Source organism: Halichoeres trimaculatus, unplaced genomic scaffold (genome assembly GCF_033239565.1).
Source record: "Halichoeres trimaculatus isolate MK-OKI-2021-1 unplaced genomic scaffold, fHalTri1.1 fHalTri1_scaffold_2, whole genome shotgun sequence".
NCBI lineage: Eukaryota > Metazoa > Chordata > Actinopteri > Labriformes > Labridae > Halichoeres > Halichoeres trimaculatus.
The window spans coordinates 34,449,868-34,465,825 of record NW_027437180.1 but is presented as its reverse complement, the minus strand read 5'-3'; the positions used below and the strand labels follow the sequence as shown (position 1 = coordinate 34,465,825).

General features: G+C 37.9%; 1 protein-coding gene across 2 annotated transcripts in view; it reads left to right on the top strand.

The window, feature by feature from the left end:
- The window catches only part of usp43a (ubiquitin specific peptidase 43a), a 225,343-nt gene that overhangs the window by 167,905 nt on the left and 41,480 nt on the right, over nt 1–15,958 (top strand). For both annotated transcript variants that reach the window (XM_074689798.1, XM_074689791.1), the window contains exons 11-12: nt 59–188; nt 15,117–15,236. In XM_074689798.1, the coding sequence (XP_074545899.1) occupies nt 59–188; nt 15,117–15,236 (250 nt within the window). The remainder of the gene's footprint in view (nt 1–58; nt 189–15,116; nt 15,237–15,958) is intronic.

The window sequence follows — 15,958 nt, the reverse complement described above, 5'->3', positions numbered from 1 at the left end:
AACAGATGGATCAATTTTTGTCTCTAAACAAACTTTTTGTGTGTTTGTGTGTGTTCAGTCTGTTTGGCAGCATCCAGGAAGAAGTGGTGAAGGATGCCGAGAGTGTGAGGAACCAACAGCAGCAGCATCTGCAGCAGCACAGCTGTACGCTGGATGAATGCTTTCAGCTGTATACCAAAGAAGAGCAGGTAAGACTCAGGCCCCATTTACACAACAACGTTTCACCACAAAACCCAAAAATGCAGAGAAAAAAAATCTGCATTTACACAGAAACGCTGAGATCTCCACAGAAGTAGAGTTTGGCCGATCATCTGGTGTATTGGCAAATGCTAAGTATTGAGAGGAGCAACAGATGCATATTTTGTTGAAAGACAGCCATCAGATTCAGCAGCACGAGCACAACATGATGGTCCTTAATGAATCGTAAGCACAAAGCAGAGCGTGACGTCAGCCTTTCCAATGAAACACCAGCTGGCTGTTCACACAGCAACGGTGGCTGCAGTGTTTCAGAAAAAAAATAGAAAAGCACTCAGAGAGCACAGACTTCCACCAAGCATATTGTGGTTGTCACCAACACTTTAGTCCGACTTTAATGTTATACTCCCTTTCAGCAGACTGTCTGCTACAATTTGGTGTTAGTTGCAGGTTTGTACGATAATTTGTTACCTGACAGTGTTGAAAGTTATGATGACCCAGTACATATTTCATATTCCAGATCTAAGCATCCAGAATAATGCCAGGATCTGGATCATACTTTTACATCTGTCAGAAATTATGGTGACCTTGTCTTGTATTGTGTTGCAAAGCAATCAGACCATTTATCATGGAGTTATATACACATATGGTGAAAACGGCCCTATCTCACAATGATAAAGAATCCTTTTAAAAAAGTCCTGGATCCAGACGGTGATCCAAATCATCTCCAAAATTTAACAACTTCTTCCTTTTCCTATTTTTTGAGATTTCCTGAAAATTTCATCAAGATCCGTTTGCACTGACAAACAAACAAACAGTAACCACTTTGAAGGCCTTTTTCAATAGTTTTCTTTTAGGTCGACTAAAACATTGTTTCCATGTAAATGAGCAGATTAAACGCAACAATACTTTTTTGTTTCATCCTAAGACCATTGTCGTGTAAAGGCTGGTACACATCATAGGATTCTCCGAAATTTTACACATTCAGAGACCACACACTTGATGATAACAAAAGGCGGATTGCACAAGATTTCTCTCTCCTGATCTTAAAGAGTGTGGTCTGCACTCTGAGGACACCACACACTAACAGATACTTCAGCAGAGCTTCAGCTTCTTCATGCTCAATATTCCAAATGTCATGTAGTAAAATGTGACTTTGGTGTAAACAAACATGACGGACATATAGGAAAAAGCAAAGATGTTTGTTTTTGGACTCCTGAATTTCAAAAAAAACACACACAAAAGAAAAGGGCTTATGGAAAAGGTTAAAGAGATGGTGGGGATGTGGGCTGTATGAATAAAAATAAAAGTTGGAGGTGAGTAAAGTTATTTAAAGTATTACGGATAGGTTTCTTACTTCCTCTTCGGTCAGTCAGCCGAGACAGCTCGTGTCTTGGTTGGCTTTGCCCCAGTACACGTGACATTACACGTTGTACATGCTCAGCAGCTCCTCTCAGAGCGGCCCACACACACACACACACACACACAAACACACACTGGGTTTTTAGTCACAAATATTAAACATGTTCATTATCTATGATCTCTGAATCGGAGGCCGACCAGAAGAAATCACCACTAACACACCCCACACCACAGGAAAATCACACCCGATGTCATCAGACAATCAGACTTTTGCTGGCTTTGATCGTAAGGGGGAGATCGGGACATTATCCTGTATTGTGTACCCACCTTAAGCAGCCACTCAAATTCATCCCCTCCCAAAACATCACACATCTGAGCTTCTCTAAATCCTGTCCTACCCAAGGCACAGACCTGCTTTGGGATACAGAGACGAGTGGAAAAAGAGTTTTTCCATGATGTATGTGCTTCTGTTTGCTTTTGTTCTGTCTGCTTGGAAGCTTTATGTTATTGTACACAACCACAAGGGATTTTACTTGACTCAGTGTCATGATTTCACAATTGAAGGGAATTCAAATAAACTAGCAGCAGAGGCACTTGACTAAAAAAATCAAACTGACCTCTTTTCACCTTTCCTGTATTACTCCTGAGATCAGCAGCTCCTGGCAACAGCATAAAACCGCTCTTGACTACTTTTGAATCCCAAATAGCTACAGGTTCTTCGCACTTGTTATACTCCAAGTCTTCCCATGGATTATTTTTAAACCTGGACAAAAGAAAACTGTTACTGTTTTTACAGAACATGATCGACAGACATCATTTAACACAGGCATGGTATGCTATATCCAAAGCTTGACAGATTTGTGTGTCTTAAAAGTTGCTTTACCATTTCTTTCTTTGTCTCTGTTTCTTGTTTCTTGATCTAATTAATTCTCCTTCTCTCTTGTTTCTATGATTGGCAAATGTTAAAGGCTGCCAGAAATGTCAGTCATATTACGTGACTGAGTAATTTCACAAAACACATTAATGAAACATCAATACAAAGCTGTCCAGACAGAAAATGTTGAGAAATCCTTCAAAAAATGTCTGAGTCAAAGAGTCACCTGAGGTTTACCATGAGCAAAATTATGAAATCATCTTATTAAGTAAAACTAGTAAAACTTTGGGTCACATTTTTTTCTATTCTGTATCATATCACATAATTTTAAAGTCTGTTCATCTTTTAGGGTCTTCTAATGGGTCTTTGTACACTTTTTTAGTGTGAATCGGCAACAAATAATGACTAATTAATCATTAATTATTGCGGTGGCAGTAGCTCAGTCTGTTGGGACTTGGCTTAGGGATCGGAGGGTGTTCAAGCCCAGGTGTGGACCAAGATTGGAATCGGGCTGATACCTGGGGAGGTGTGTTGGCTTACATTCCTGAGCACTGTTGGGTGCCCTTGAGCAAGGCACCAAAACCCCCAACTGCTCAGGTGCGTGCTGAATGTGCAGCACCATAACTCTGACCTCGATCAGTGCATGTTTCTGTGCATAAGTGCTGTTTGTGCATGTATGTGCATATATATCATGTTCAGAGTGTAAAAACAGAATTTCCCCTAAGGGGATGAGTAATAGTAAATCTTTATCTTAAATCTTGATCTTAATAGCAGAATGTCAGCATTCTTCCTATCTAAGAAAATTTAACTTTCAAAAAGACATCTAAACTTTCAATGGCTGTGTCTCAATTCAGGGGCTGCAGCCTCCGTAGGCTGTAGCCTTCAGAGGACCCTGCCTTTGTAGCCTGCGTAGACAGTTAAGGCCGAATTGAATTGAGACAATCTGGTCTATGAATCATTTCCTGTTTGTCACCCTCGACGTCACACAGCACTGCCCTCACCTGTCAGGTGACATTACTTTTTAAACACACATAAACCAAAACCTCACATTGAAAGCAGGATGATTTTTACTTTTTTAAAATTGTGCTTTTATTATTATTATTATTATTATTATTATTATTATTGTTATTATTTTTATTATTAATAATAATTTTTATTTATTGTTATTATTTTTATTCTTATTCTTATTATTTTTTTTCTTTATTGATAGAGTAAAGAACCACCATTTACATTTTCAACATCTTAACAAGGGCTAGGGAGAAGATAGATTAAAAAATAGTATAAAAGCTGCTGAAATGATTTAATGTCTTTTTTGAATTTCCTTTAAAAAATCAATAAATGAAAAAAAGACCAAATAAGTTTTTTTTGCCAGAAAATGTACATTTATTAACATGTTTTTATTCAATAATGAGAAGATTTATAAAGAACTGTTTTTCCTCAGTATGTTACTTGAAAAGAGCACAATTTTACACAGTGAAACGAAATAGTCTTTGATGTTTTAGAAATACAATCACACAGTTGTTGCAGATATCCTTCACATCTGGATAAATCAGGACTCCCTCTGGAGTTTGGCCGTGTCCATCATCTTTGGCTTTCATGCGCAATGGATCTTGGGATATATGAGGCTAAGAAGGATTCACCAAATGCGTCCTTTGAGGCACCTGAAAAGGAGGCCGCATTTAGAGCAACCTTTGAAATGGGATGCACCGCGTTGAAGTAATCGGTCTTCAAATTCAGCCTTCGTAGGCTGCAGCCACTAATTTAAGTTGGGGCACCACTCAATTTTGGAGAAAACAGGGAACTTTAGAAATGTTCACTGTAAGAATTCTGTGATTTAATAATTCATAGAATTACTTGAATTATCACGTCTCCATATCTGAAGGCCGCTACATCAATTATGTCTGAGTCCTCTCGACAGGTGTACAGAGGCCGCTAATTTTGACCACACAAAGACAGATTACAAGTTCTGTATGTGTGAAAAATGTATTTACTAACTAAAAGAAGAAAATATACATATTTGAATACATTAACAGGTGAAAGATGTGAAAGGATAAATGCATATTGAATGAAAAGTGATACTGAAGATGGATAGGCTGGCTGCAGTCACTGACAGGAGACTCGCTGCAGATCAGCTGAGCATCACGTAGGTGATGTCCGATGAGTTGTGTCCGTAATGTTGATTCTAACAGCAGCAGCGACGGCTCGAACAGCTGCAAGGATGCCATGCGTTGGAGGAAACTTTGGAGGAGTTCCAGAGAATAATCACAGCGGAAAGCCGTGATCAGCGCTTGTCTCCTGGTGAATAGGAGTATACTCTGGTGTATAGAAGACTGTATAGGAGACCCTGTTTGACTGGCTCCCTGTGCAGGAAAAGGTTTCAAGTGCTTTCATTGTGGTCAGCTAATGGCAGTTCTTTGCAGATGTACAGCTCTTTGAAGTAGCATCTGTTTTCACCACTCTGTCTGCTGCCTGTAAGAGAAATGTATCTGTCTTCTACATCAGAATTCAGAGATCATTAAAAAACCTGAGTGAAAACCCACACAATATGAAGACTTTTAAGCCACTCTTAGAAGCTGAGGGAAAAAAAGTTCACTTTTTCCAAGTTCATCAGATATTTGAGTCACTGAAAAAAGGAGAAACCTTAAAAGAGATTGAACACTCAGTACCGTGTTTATTCTGTACCCATATTAGCATGTTCCCACCATGTCTCCTTAGACTACTAATTTATCAGTGATATGTCAGCTAATAACCAGCAGCAATCTGTCTTCTCACTCCTGCCCTGCTGCTTGATTTACTTGGCGCAGTTTTGATTTCTCCCACATGCATCTTCCCACACAACATAACATTCAACCCCAGACATCTCCTTAACTTTAATTTTACACTGCTTTCATCTGGTCATAGGTGCAGATCCCTTCTTGCAAATGAGCTTTTTTGTCATGTTTATTCCTTCAGGTGTTTGTTTAAGCCTCCTTAACATAACAGAAAGGAGACTACAAGGACCTCACAAATGAATGAGCGTGAAAACCCACAGGCTTTATTAACCAAAATTTAACTGAAAAATTAACAAATAACAAAAGGAGCGGGAGACTCTGGCCAAAAGGAACAAAAAAGGGTAAGCACTGGACTAGCTGTGTAATGGATCATCGCACTACAAACTAAACAACAAACAGAAAAGGCTAGGTTGAATAGAAAAGGGTGAAAACTGGACCCAGGAGTCTCAAGCCCAAAACTAAAATAATGATAAAACATTCTGGCTGGAAACACCTGCAAGGAGGAAAAATAAAATTTAAGAGGAGCAAATACTCCTTACCAAAATCTGTGCTCAGGGTGTGTGTGTGTGTTTGAGCTCCTTATTCCCTCTGCCTCTCTGTCTGCACCTCAATATCTTCTCCTCCTGCCTGAACACACACTGCTATTTGATGTGCAGAAAGAGTGGGGAGACCAGAGATATAGAAAGATAGAGAGAGAGCAGCAACAAACTCCTGGCCACAAGAAAAAATGTTGATAATTGGGTTTTAGGTTTTGTTACCGTGGCTAAAAATTTCTCACAGATTATATTTTTTGCAGTAACATTGCTTTTGATATGAAATGTTTGGCACTGGAAGAGAAGATTTCGCTAATTTTTCTAACCCTCGTTAGGCTCTGCTGCTCATCACACAAGTGCAAGACTTTACAATGATACAACAAAGAAGTAATCGACCAAACACACATTGACTCGTTTTTTGTCCTGTTGTTTTTTTTTTTTTTTTTTTTTTCATTTTAGAAAGCATCTCATGCCCCATCTTTGATCTGCTGCTTATGTTTTGTGTAATCTGAATGCAAACCAGGTACAGCCTTGGCATTTCACTCATCTTAATTTGAAAGCTTCAATCACGCTGATAAATCACTCTGTGATTGACTTGATAGTTGCAGCTTCCACATCCACTTCTTTCCCTGATGAAAGAACCCTAAAATTGAAGGGATGAAAGCTAAATGTCTGTTTACTTTGGTTGAGTTGCTTTTTATTTTTTTCTCTGCCAAGAGCCTTTTAGCTTATGAATCATCTTTGGCCCAGTGGAAATATAGTTTCAAGTTTGATTTAAGTGAAAAATGAACCAGTTAAATTATCAAATGCTCAGCTCAGACATTCTAACCACATAAACAGGTAACATCAGGTAACAGGTAACAGATACACTCATTATGTCTTTTGTAATACATTTATTTTAATTGTATGATGGGACAATCTAATTAAACTTTCTAAGGTTGGAAGCTGCCGTCTTTAATCAAAGCCCAGGATTTCCATTTAATAAGACACTGCTGTAGCTCAGTGATAATTCTGGTTGTCACTCATTCAGGCTGTTCACAAGCTGGAGTCCCCTAGAACAGTCATTACCAAAGTCTGGGTTCTGACCCAAAGGAGGGTCGCCATAGATTTTTTATGGGTCACCAAATTAGTTTTCAAAATACCACAATGTTTACCAAAAATGGATTTTTAAGGCTAAAAGTTGGTCTTAGTGATGTCATTCTTAGAAAAATCTTAAGATTTTTCTTAGAATTTCCCCTCAGTAAGATAAAAGTTATTCATAAAGCGTCTTGAGGCTTAAGAGAGCTCCGAGAGAGTAAACACCAATACCGTTGTTTGACTTTCCCAACATGCTAAACACAGTTTCTGCCACCTGAGACAGCTGTTTACCTGCTGATCCACCCCCTAAACAGTCTGGTTAATGAGCAGATGAAATTATGTAACATTCATACAGTTATCAACATCAAAGAAACCAATGTTATACCCTAAGTCAGGCATGGGCAAACTACGGCCCGGGGGCCACATGAGGCCCGTTAAACGTTTTAATCCGGCCCGCTGAACTTGCAAAAATTAAATGAATAAACCTTGTTTATGTTTTATTTTCCCTGCAATTCTGATGTTTTCCCACTACAGAGCGCACTGTAGATACATTGCCTTTGTTGAGGTGAAGCGTAGGCCTATTACTAAACGTTTGCACTTTACCCTCTGACCCATCAGCCCTTCTGTAAAGATGAATGGACCTAAGAAAAGGAAAGTGGACAAAACAAAACTCATTGAAACACATGGAAGTGCGCATATGTGCGCAGATAAGATGGAGTGGATCGTCACAGATCTGTTACTTATGAAAATTTTTTTAAAAAAGCACAGCAACATGTCTGTATAAACCTTCAATGTGAGTTATTTGTGTAATTTTTATATAGATACGTTCACATTTAATATCAAAATATCACACAAACAATTTTGACACAATCTTTTATTATAATTATTTTTTTCATTTTTAAAACCAGGACAGAAAAACCGTGTTTTTCTGTTTTTCTGTATTTCTGTAATTACATTTTTCTGTTTTGGTTTTAAAACAGAAAAATGAGAAAACAAGTCAGTTTTTTCGTTTTTTTTTTTTTTTTTTTAAATTTTAAAATAGACCGTTATTTGTTTTCTGATTTTTGATTTGAAAACAAAAAATTGAATAACAAGTTGTTATCTGTTTTCCAATTTTGGATTCTAAAACGGATATGGAATGAACAAATGATACCCTGATAGTTACCAAAGCACTCCATCCATCTGCTCCTGGTCCGGCCCCTTTGTCAAATGTTAGAACCCATTGTGGCCCACGAATCAAAAAGTTTGCCCACCCCTGCCCTAAGTGGTAGCCCACAAAACTGTTTAAGAACAACTTCACGTTGTGCTGTAATCACCCGCAATCACCGGAAGTGCTGACAACTGAGTCTGCCAGACATCGGCATTAAGCTAGCAGATTTTTGCTAACCGAGCTGGTTAAGAATCTCTTTTGTTTTCTCACTCAGGCTGTTTACAGTTTTCTATCTGTTTTAATGTGCCTTTTTAGATAAATGATCAAATCAACAACAACTGCCTCTCATTTCACTAGAACTGTTCAGCGATCTGCCGAGGTGAGTGCTTACGTTCCGGGAGGGGAGAATAGAGTTAATTAGGTTTCTTCTCTCTCACACATATATACGTCTAGTATGACTATTTCCATAACAGTATTATCATCAGCCTTAATTTATGTGAACCAACGGACACATCTGGAGTGAGCAGAGCTGCCGCTTATGTTTACATAACATTATTGACTTTATAGTAAAGTTAGTTGTGAGTTACAGAAGACTGGGATGTTTATTACAATTTCGGGAGAGTCTGCTGCCTTAACTTACCTTTAGCATATATCTGCTATCCAGAGTTTCTACTCTTGGCAAAATTCTTTCATCTATGTTGTGTGAGTGTGTGAAAGAGAGATCACTGCAAGCGCACAGCTTCCACTGCTGATTAGCTGTTGAGCTATGGCTCTGCTTGTAACCTATCAGATGGTACTGTGGGTAGGACAGTGCTGGGGACTGAGAAGAGACTGCAGACAGCAGCGCGGCTGCATCAAAGACGAAAAAACAATTTTGAACGGGTTTCTTATCAGTCTTTTATCAAAAAGGCCAATGCCAATATGTCCAAAATGCCAATGTGGGCTCTGATAATCAGCCTGGCCGATAATCAGTATATTCCTAATAAATACCTTAATACGACAGTGTGCATGAGACTCAGGGCCAGAAGGTGGCGAAGCAGTCCAATTAAAACAGACCCTCCCCAAAGCATCTTTAAGATTTTGTTCAGGAGTAGACCAAAGCCTGCCAACTATTTCTTTGTAAGAAATTCAAATAACACCCACTAATAGTTGACACACGCTCCACTCTCAGGGTGTCAGTCACTCTCAGATCAACCTTTCACTCTAAGCTTCAATTTTACCTGCAGTGCAAAGCCTCTAATACCACAGAACCAGGATAAAAGGTAGCAACAGATGCATATATTCCTTTCATCTAGAATAGGGTTGAAATTTTCTGTCAGCATTTTATTTACTGCAGTTTGTAATCACAGACTGAAAAATTTGGAATCTGTTGGCAGAGTATCAAGTTGTGTGTATCACTGCTTTCTGGTTTCCACTTGAATTTTGAGTGTAATTGCCCACAATTGTCCCAGTAGGCTTTGGATGGTAATACCTGCAGAAGACAGGAATAACAGAAAGCAAAGTGTCCAATTTTCAGCCATTTGACAATAGAAATACAATTCACCAACAAAGATGTAAACATGAAAAAAAAACATGCAATCTTCTCCTACGCTTTGCCTCTAAACTCAAAATAATTGCCTCTCAAGTTGCAAATCAGACCCTAGAAAGTGGCAAAGTGTGAGAAAGGATGTTTTGACCCACTGATAAGCCTTCATCCTCAACAAGTGCCAACCAACCAGGTAAGTTGGTATTCCCTGTATGTTTGGGATAATTTTCCAACTGGAGAACACATTCTGGGCCAATCACACGCCTCCCCGCTGGATAAGTATCCATCTGTATTTCCCAGCATTGAGGACATCATTAGTCTCCACCTCCATTTGCAGAACAGCAGCCCCGAACTTGTAAATATCCTCCACTAGCTTCACAGTTTCCTGCTAACATAAAATATGGTACTGCTAGAAAGGGTGTCCTTCTGCAACAGTCAGATATTTGTAATCATCAGTCCAGGGCACCTGCTGTCATTTTGCACCCCAGTCATTCTATTTTCTTGTGCAGATGAGTCATTTTTGCCTCATTGAAGGTTTTTTTTTTGGCTGCAACTTTTCCATGAAGAGTCCACAGGTGGATGGCAAACCTGGGTCCCACTTGTACAGAGATGGTGATAACATCTTTGAATTTCAAAGAGAGGAAAGCATGATGTGTTTTTCATCTGCTGTAGGGACAGTGACAGAAAAAAGGCTGGTATTTAAGAAATGCTCAAACTTATGAGAACTGCATGTTAGATGTCAGTTTAAATGTGTAGTTTGCATTTCTGTTGGTGTCACACTGTTTGATATGACTTTTCTACAATTTTTAACCAATTGAAGAATCTATTTCATTCAATTGTCAAATGGTGTAATCACAAAAGCATGAGTATTTGATAATTCACCTGTCTAGAAGATGTGCAAGCATATTGAATAAATATCTCAAAGTATATTTGAAATATTTTATTTCTTTTTAAAAAAATATGTCTTTATTGCTTTTTCATAAATATACACTTATTATAATCTGAGACCCAAAAGTCAAAGTTGGACTACGAAGAAACACTCAGGGTGCTGGTGGAACTTACCAAGCGCCACTTGAACACTAACAAAAACCTCCCAGAAAACAAAAAAATAAAAATAAAAAATAAAATAAATAAAATAAATAATAAAAATATGAATAATCAAAAAATATAAATTAAAAAAAAAAAAAAAAAAGAACGAAAAAATATACAGGGCTTGACATTAACACCCGCCAAATGCGTGAATGGGTGAATTCCAGCTGTGGTGGGTACCACTGTCACTCCTACTAGCCACTTTGGCAGTTTGAATTATTTAATTGTAGAAACTGAATCTGAAATACTAAAGCAAGTGCAATATGAGACTACGGCACTACAATTCCAATGAGCACTGCCTGCACACAGTGGTGTTCGCTCATTGGTCCATTTGCCAAGTCTTTTGCTGACACAACTGCTGAGATGTGCTCATTAATCTCCAGCCTCCAGCTTGGACACCGTGACCACTGCTGGTGTTTTGCGCCTGATAACGTGATTTAAAACTTCACTTGCGTCTTTTTTTGCTCTCCATTGTAAACAGATTCTGGGCTCTGAGTCACTAACTAGCGCCAAAACCCCCGTAGCTTTTTTAAAGTGAGGATGTTTATCATGTGGAGCTCATTTAAGGTCACATCAGCAACACTCACCTAGAGCAGGAGAGGGGAGGAGAGGAGGAGAGGAGAGGGAGCCGTGGGCGTCAAGAAGCGCATGTAGGGAAGAGAAACTGGTCACAGATATGGGATGTGTAGCAACAATATTTAAAGCTCCAAATGTACAAACTCTTATCAAAGTCATACGTAAAAAGTTCACTCTGAAACTACTGTAAACAAACCAAATCATTTTAAATAGATAAGACTCATAATCCAGTGTGACTTTTGTATGTTGTATATGTATACATAAATATAACCTTCACAACTTTTATTAAATGCAATAATAAACTACTCCTTTTATGACTTTGTCTTAATGGACTGCAAAACTAAATACCTGATAATCACCTGTGGCATGAAACATTTATGTAGTTTTTTCTTTGAGTGTAAGCAGGGTTCATTTACATTTAAAAAGGTTGTGAATTTAGTTCAAGTAAACTTTTGGATTTCATTATTAGCTTTTATCACATTGAACATAGTTATCCAACAACAAAATTGTAGCCAGTAAAAATGCTAAGTGGCTAGTAATTTTAGGGAACCACTAGCTACCGTGGTTGGTGAGCAAAAAAGTTAGCATCAAGCCCTGTACATATATATTAAGTACAATGCAATACAAAAGTAGGATAACCATTAGAATAATTATAGAAATATTTCATTAATAAGAAATTGAGAAGTTAAATAAAATGTTAGAAAAGAAAACAAAAAATAACAAAGCAAAATTTACACTAATGTAAACAGGCAGAAAAACAGACTTTCACACATACACACTCATAAGAACGGGGGGGCTCCAAAAGAACACACAGGTGAAGTGTTATCGGTCTAAACGGTTTGGTAGTACACCAAATCAGCTGGATGTTAGTCCGTCTAACTTCAAACCATCAAGATCCCTGACAGTGTTTGTAAAACCATCCCAAGTGCTGTGGGAGCTTTGGAGAGCAACGTATGTCATTTCTAAACTTGAGTATGGACAAGTTAGTTTGCTGTCTACATCAGTGATTTCCCTCTATTTTGGGGTCATTTGGTTCAAAAACATTTTAAACTCCTTCTTACAGTGTAGTGCACTGATAAAATCATATTCATGAAACTTTTTTGTGCTGTATAATTTTTTTTATTTGTATATTAGAAACACTGGTTATATCAGTTAGCATTTATCAATCATAGATCTTTCCCCCTGCACTGTTTCCATGCTGACCACTGTGTCTACAATCCTCATTGTTTCCTGATGCTTCTTCAAGAGAGCTTGACCAGCATCGTGAAATCCCAGTGTGCTTTAATATCTTTGTCTGGAGATACTTTTGCTGATGAGGAAGTTCCTCGTGACTCGTTCCTGAGCTCAATCATGCCACAGTGTCTGAACTGTTACATGAGACTACCTTCCATGACCCCATCTTTGGAGCAGTTTGGGTGGTCCTCACCCAGTTTTAAGCCTCTTTCAGACGTAGCCATTTCAGTCAATGTCTGTGTTTCTATCTACATGTGAAATTGATTATCCTCAACACATTTTTGGTAAAATAAGTTGATCATACACATACAAAATCCCTGACTTTGTGTAAATATTCCTACAAGAATTGATGCTAGTTTGGAAGCAAAGAGAAGCGCTGCCAAATATTGATTTGATTTTGGTTTTTCTTTGTTGGATCTCTTAGTATTCCATAAATTAATTATAATAAATGGTTATTATTTATTTTTAGTTTTGAAGGCCTTCTTTGATGACATTTTTTTCCCGCACCCACCTTAAGTTTTTGTGGAGTAGTATACATTTTTAGAACAGCAAATCTCTCACCTTTCGCCTTCTTTCAAACAACTACCGCCTAAATTACCGTTTATCAAAAGTCTTGGAATCCTTGGTCAATAATCAACTCAAGTCTTATCTTTCAGATCACTCAATCCTCAACCCATGTCAGTCTGGCTTCAGACAGACTCACAGCAAAGTCTCATTAAATTGATTAGTTACCAATTACATAACATCTGCATTAAACAAAAGGCAACGTTGTGCTGCTCTTTTTATAGATCTTTTAAAAGCTTTTGATGAAATTGACCACTTCCTACTAAAGTGGGTCATGCCAAATCAGATTTTTTTGTGGATTGATAGAGGTGTGCCACAGGGTTCAGTTCTGGGCTCTATGCTTCTTCCTGTGTACAATAATGACATTGTCTCCACTTTAAAAAAACTGTCATGCACATCTTTATGTAGATGATGCCATTGTTTATTGTATTGTAGATACTGTTCAGTCTGCCATAAATAACCTGCAACTTGCTTATAACAATTTACAAGAGTGTCTTAAAAGTCTGAAGCTTGTACTCAAGTAAAACACAGCTCATGTTTTTTTCTCCAGGGCTAAAAATACAAACTCTGAGATAATACAACTTTCGACCTCCGATGGATCTCAACTTGAGAGGGTCACAGAGTTAAATTTCTCGGCATATGGCTTGATGAGAAATTCACCCTTAAATATTATGTCGACACTCTTACCACACAGTTGCGAAAGGGAGTTGGCTTTCTTCACAGAAATAAATCCTATTTTCCAAAATCAAGCTGTAAAAAGATTATGAAAGCCATGTTCCTATCTGCTCTGGATTACGGTGATATAATATACAGACATGCAGCAGTATCAACTCTTATGCCCCTGGACTCAGTGTACCACTCTGCTCTCTGTTTCATAACTGGTGAAGGGTAAACACACGTTATTTGTTTCCTTTATGAGAAGGTTGGCTGGCCATCTCTTCATCAGAGACAGAACAAGCATTGGTTGTTATACATTTTTGAAGCCCTTGCTGGCAAATTACCAGCTTACCTCTCAAACCTGTTAGAGTTTTATGAAGTGTCCTACATGACCAGTTCATTTAACCTACAAAATCTTAAAGTCCCTCAAGTCTACTCTGAACTTGGCAAATCTGCATTTTTATTTGATGCCCCTTATTCCTGGGATACACTGCAACAAACTCTAAAAACAGCCTTCCCCTCTTTTACAGAGTTTAACACTCACTGATCACTGTTCCTCCCATTTTATGAAAATTATGATGACCCAGTACATATTTCATATTCCTGATCTTAGTATCCAGAATATTGACAGGATCTGGATCAAACTTTTACATCTGTCAGAAATTATGGCAACCTTGTATTGTATTGTCTTGCAAAGCAATCCCACCATTAATCGTGGAGTTATATACACATATGGTGAAAACGGCCCTATCTCACAATGATGAAGAATCCTTAAAAAGTCCTAGATCCAGACGGTGATCTGGATCACCTCCAAAATTTACTCACTTCTTCCTTATCGCATTTTGAAGATTTCCTGAAAATGTCATCAAGATCCGTTAGTTACTTTTTGAGTTATGCTCCTTGGTAGAGGTAATGATCAAATAATAGAGGTGGGAGAAAAAAAAGTCAAAAACCATTATTTCTGGATTGTTTGTTTGGCAATATCAAAATCGGTATTTTTTTTCGAGAATCTTTTTCGAGAATCTTTTTTTCCCCGAAATTCTTCATTTTAGGCTTTGCTTATAAACTGGATTGTAAAAGAAAAGTTTCCACTTTTCTTCAGCAGAGGGTGAAATGTTTCTCTCTGAGTCACGTGATGTGCTTTTTAAGGGAAAATATGGCTCCTGATATAGTCTGTAGACATTATCATCATCATATTACTTTTTCACATGGTCTGGTCTTAGAAGCAAACTAAAAATTGCAAAAATCATAAATACATTGAAGAATTGCAATTTAAATGGAACTGGCACCCCAAAAATTGTAATGGAATCGAATCGCAAGAATGGCATATTGTCCCAGCCCTAATGAATGAATGAATGAGTGAATGAAATTTAGCTAGATCTAAAACACATGAAAACTCTTCTTTTCTCTACATGACACAATTAAATAAACATGTTTAAATAAGGCAGAGAATCTTTGTTATTTTGTTGTTCAAAACCCTGTAACCCATGTCTCCTCTGACTGATTCCAGCTTGCCCCAGATGATGCCTGGAAGTGCCCACACTGTAAGCAGCTGCAGCAAGGCATGGTGAAGATGAGCCTGTGGACGCTTCCTGACATCCTGATTCTCCACCTCAAGAGATTTCGCCAGGTGGGCTGTGCTGTAAAGTGTGCTGTGCTTGTTGTCTACCTAGATTAGTTTTCTGTTCCAAGCTGCTGGAATCCATTTTATGCAATTAACTGAAGATGAAATGACTCTGAGTCATGAGAAAAAAAAACGATCTCTACAGTGTTTTCTGACCACTTTCAGGAGCATGTAAAATTTCATTGTTTAAATTCTGACCATCTGTCCTTTCAGATGTTCGTTTGTAAACATGACAATTTAACAATTTCAGTGTCAACAAGGCATTACATTTTATTTATGAGCCCCTGTCAGGTCACTATAGGTCACTTTAGACATAGATAAATGGTTAAAAGACACCGACCCATGCAATAAGATACAACAGATACAGTACAAAAGATATGCATTAAAATTTACAATACATTTATGATAAGATAAATACAATAAAAAGATGTTGTTTCAAAAGATAGGTCGTAGTTTGTAAAAGTAGCAAGCATTTTGTGTTTTTCTCCCAAAACTGGCTGGAAAGTTAACATACCCAGCCTCAAAAGCTTCAAGACTTAATACTTTGTTGCACATGTGTTAAACTCAAGGCCTGTGGGCCAAATGTGGCCCACCAAGCCATTTTATGGGACACAAGAGCATAAAAGGTCTTATTATCTTTTTATTGATAAGTCAAAAAGGTGCATTGACCATAAACTATGTTTCCCATAATACCTACCAATTATGTGACAGCATGTCCCCACGAGATT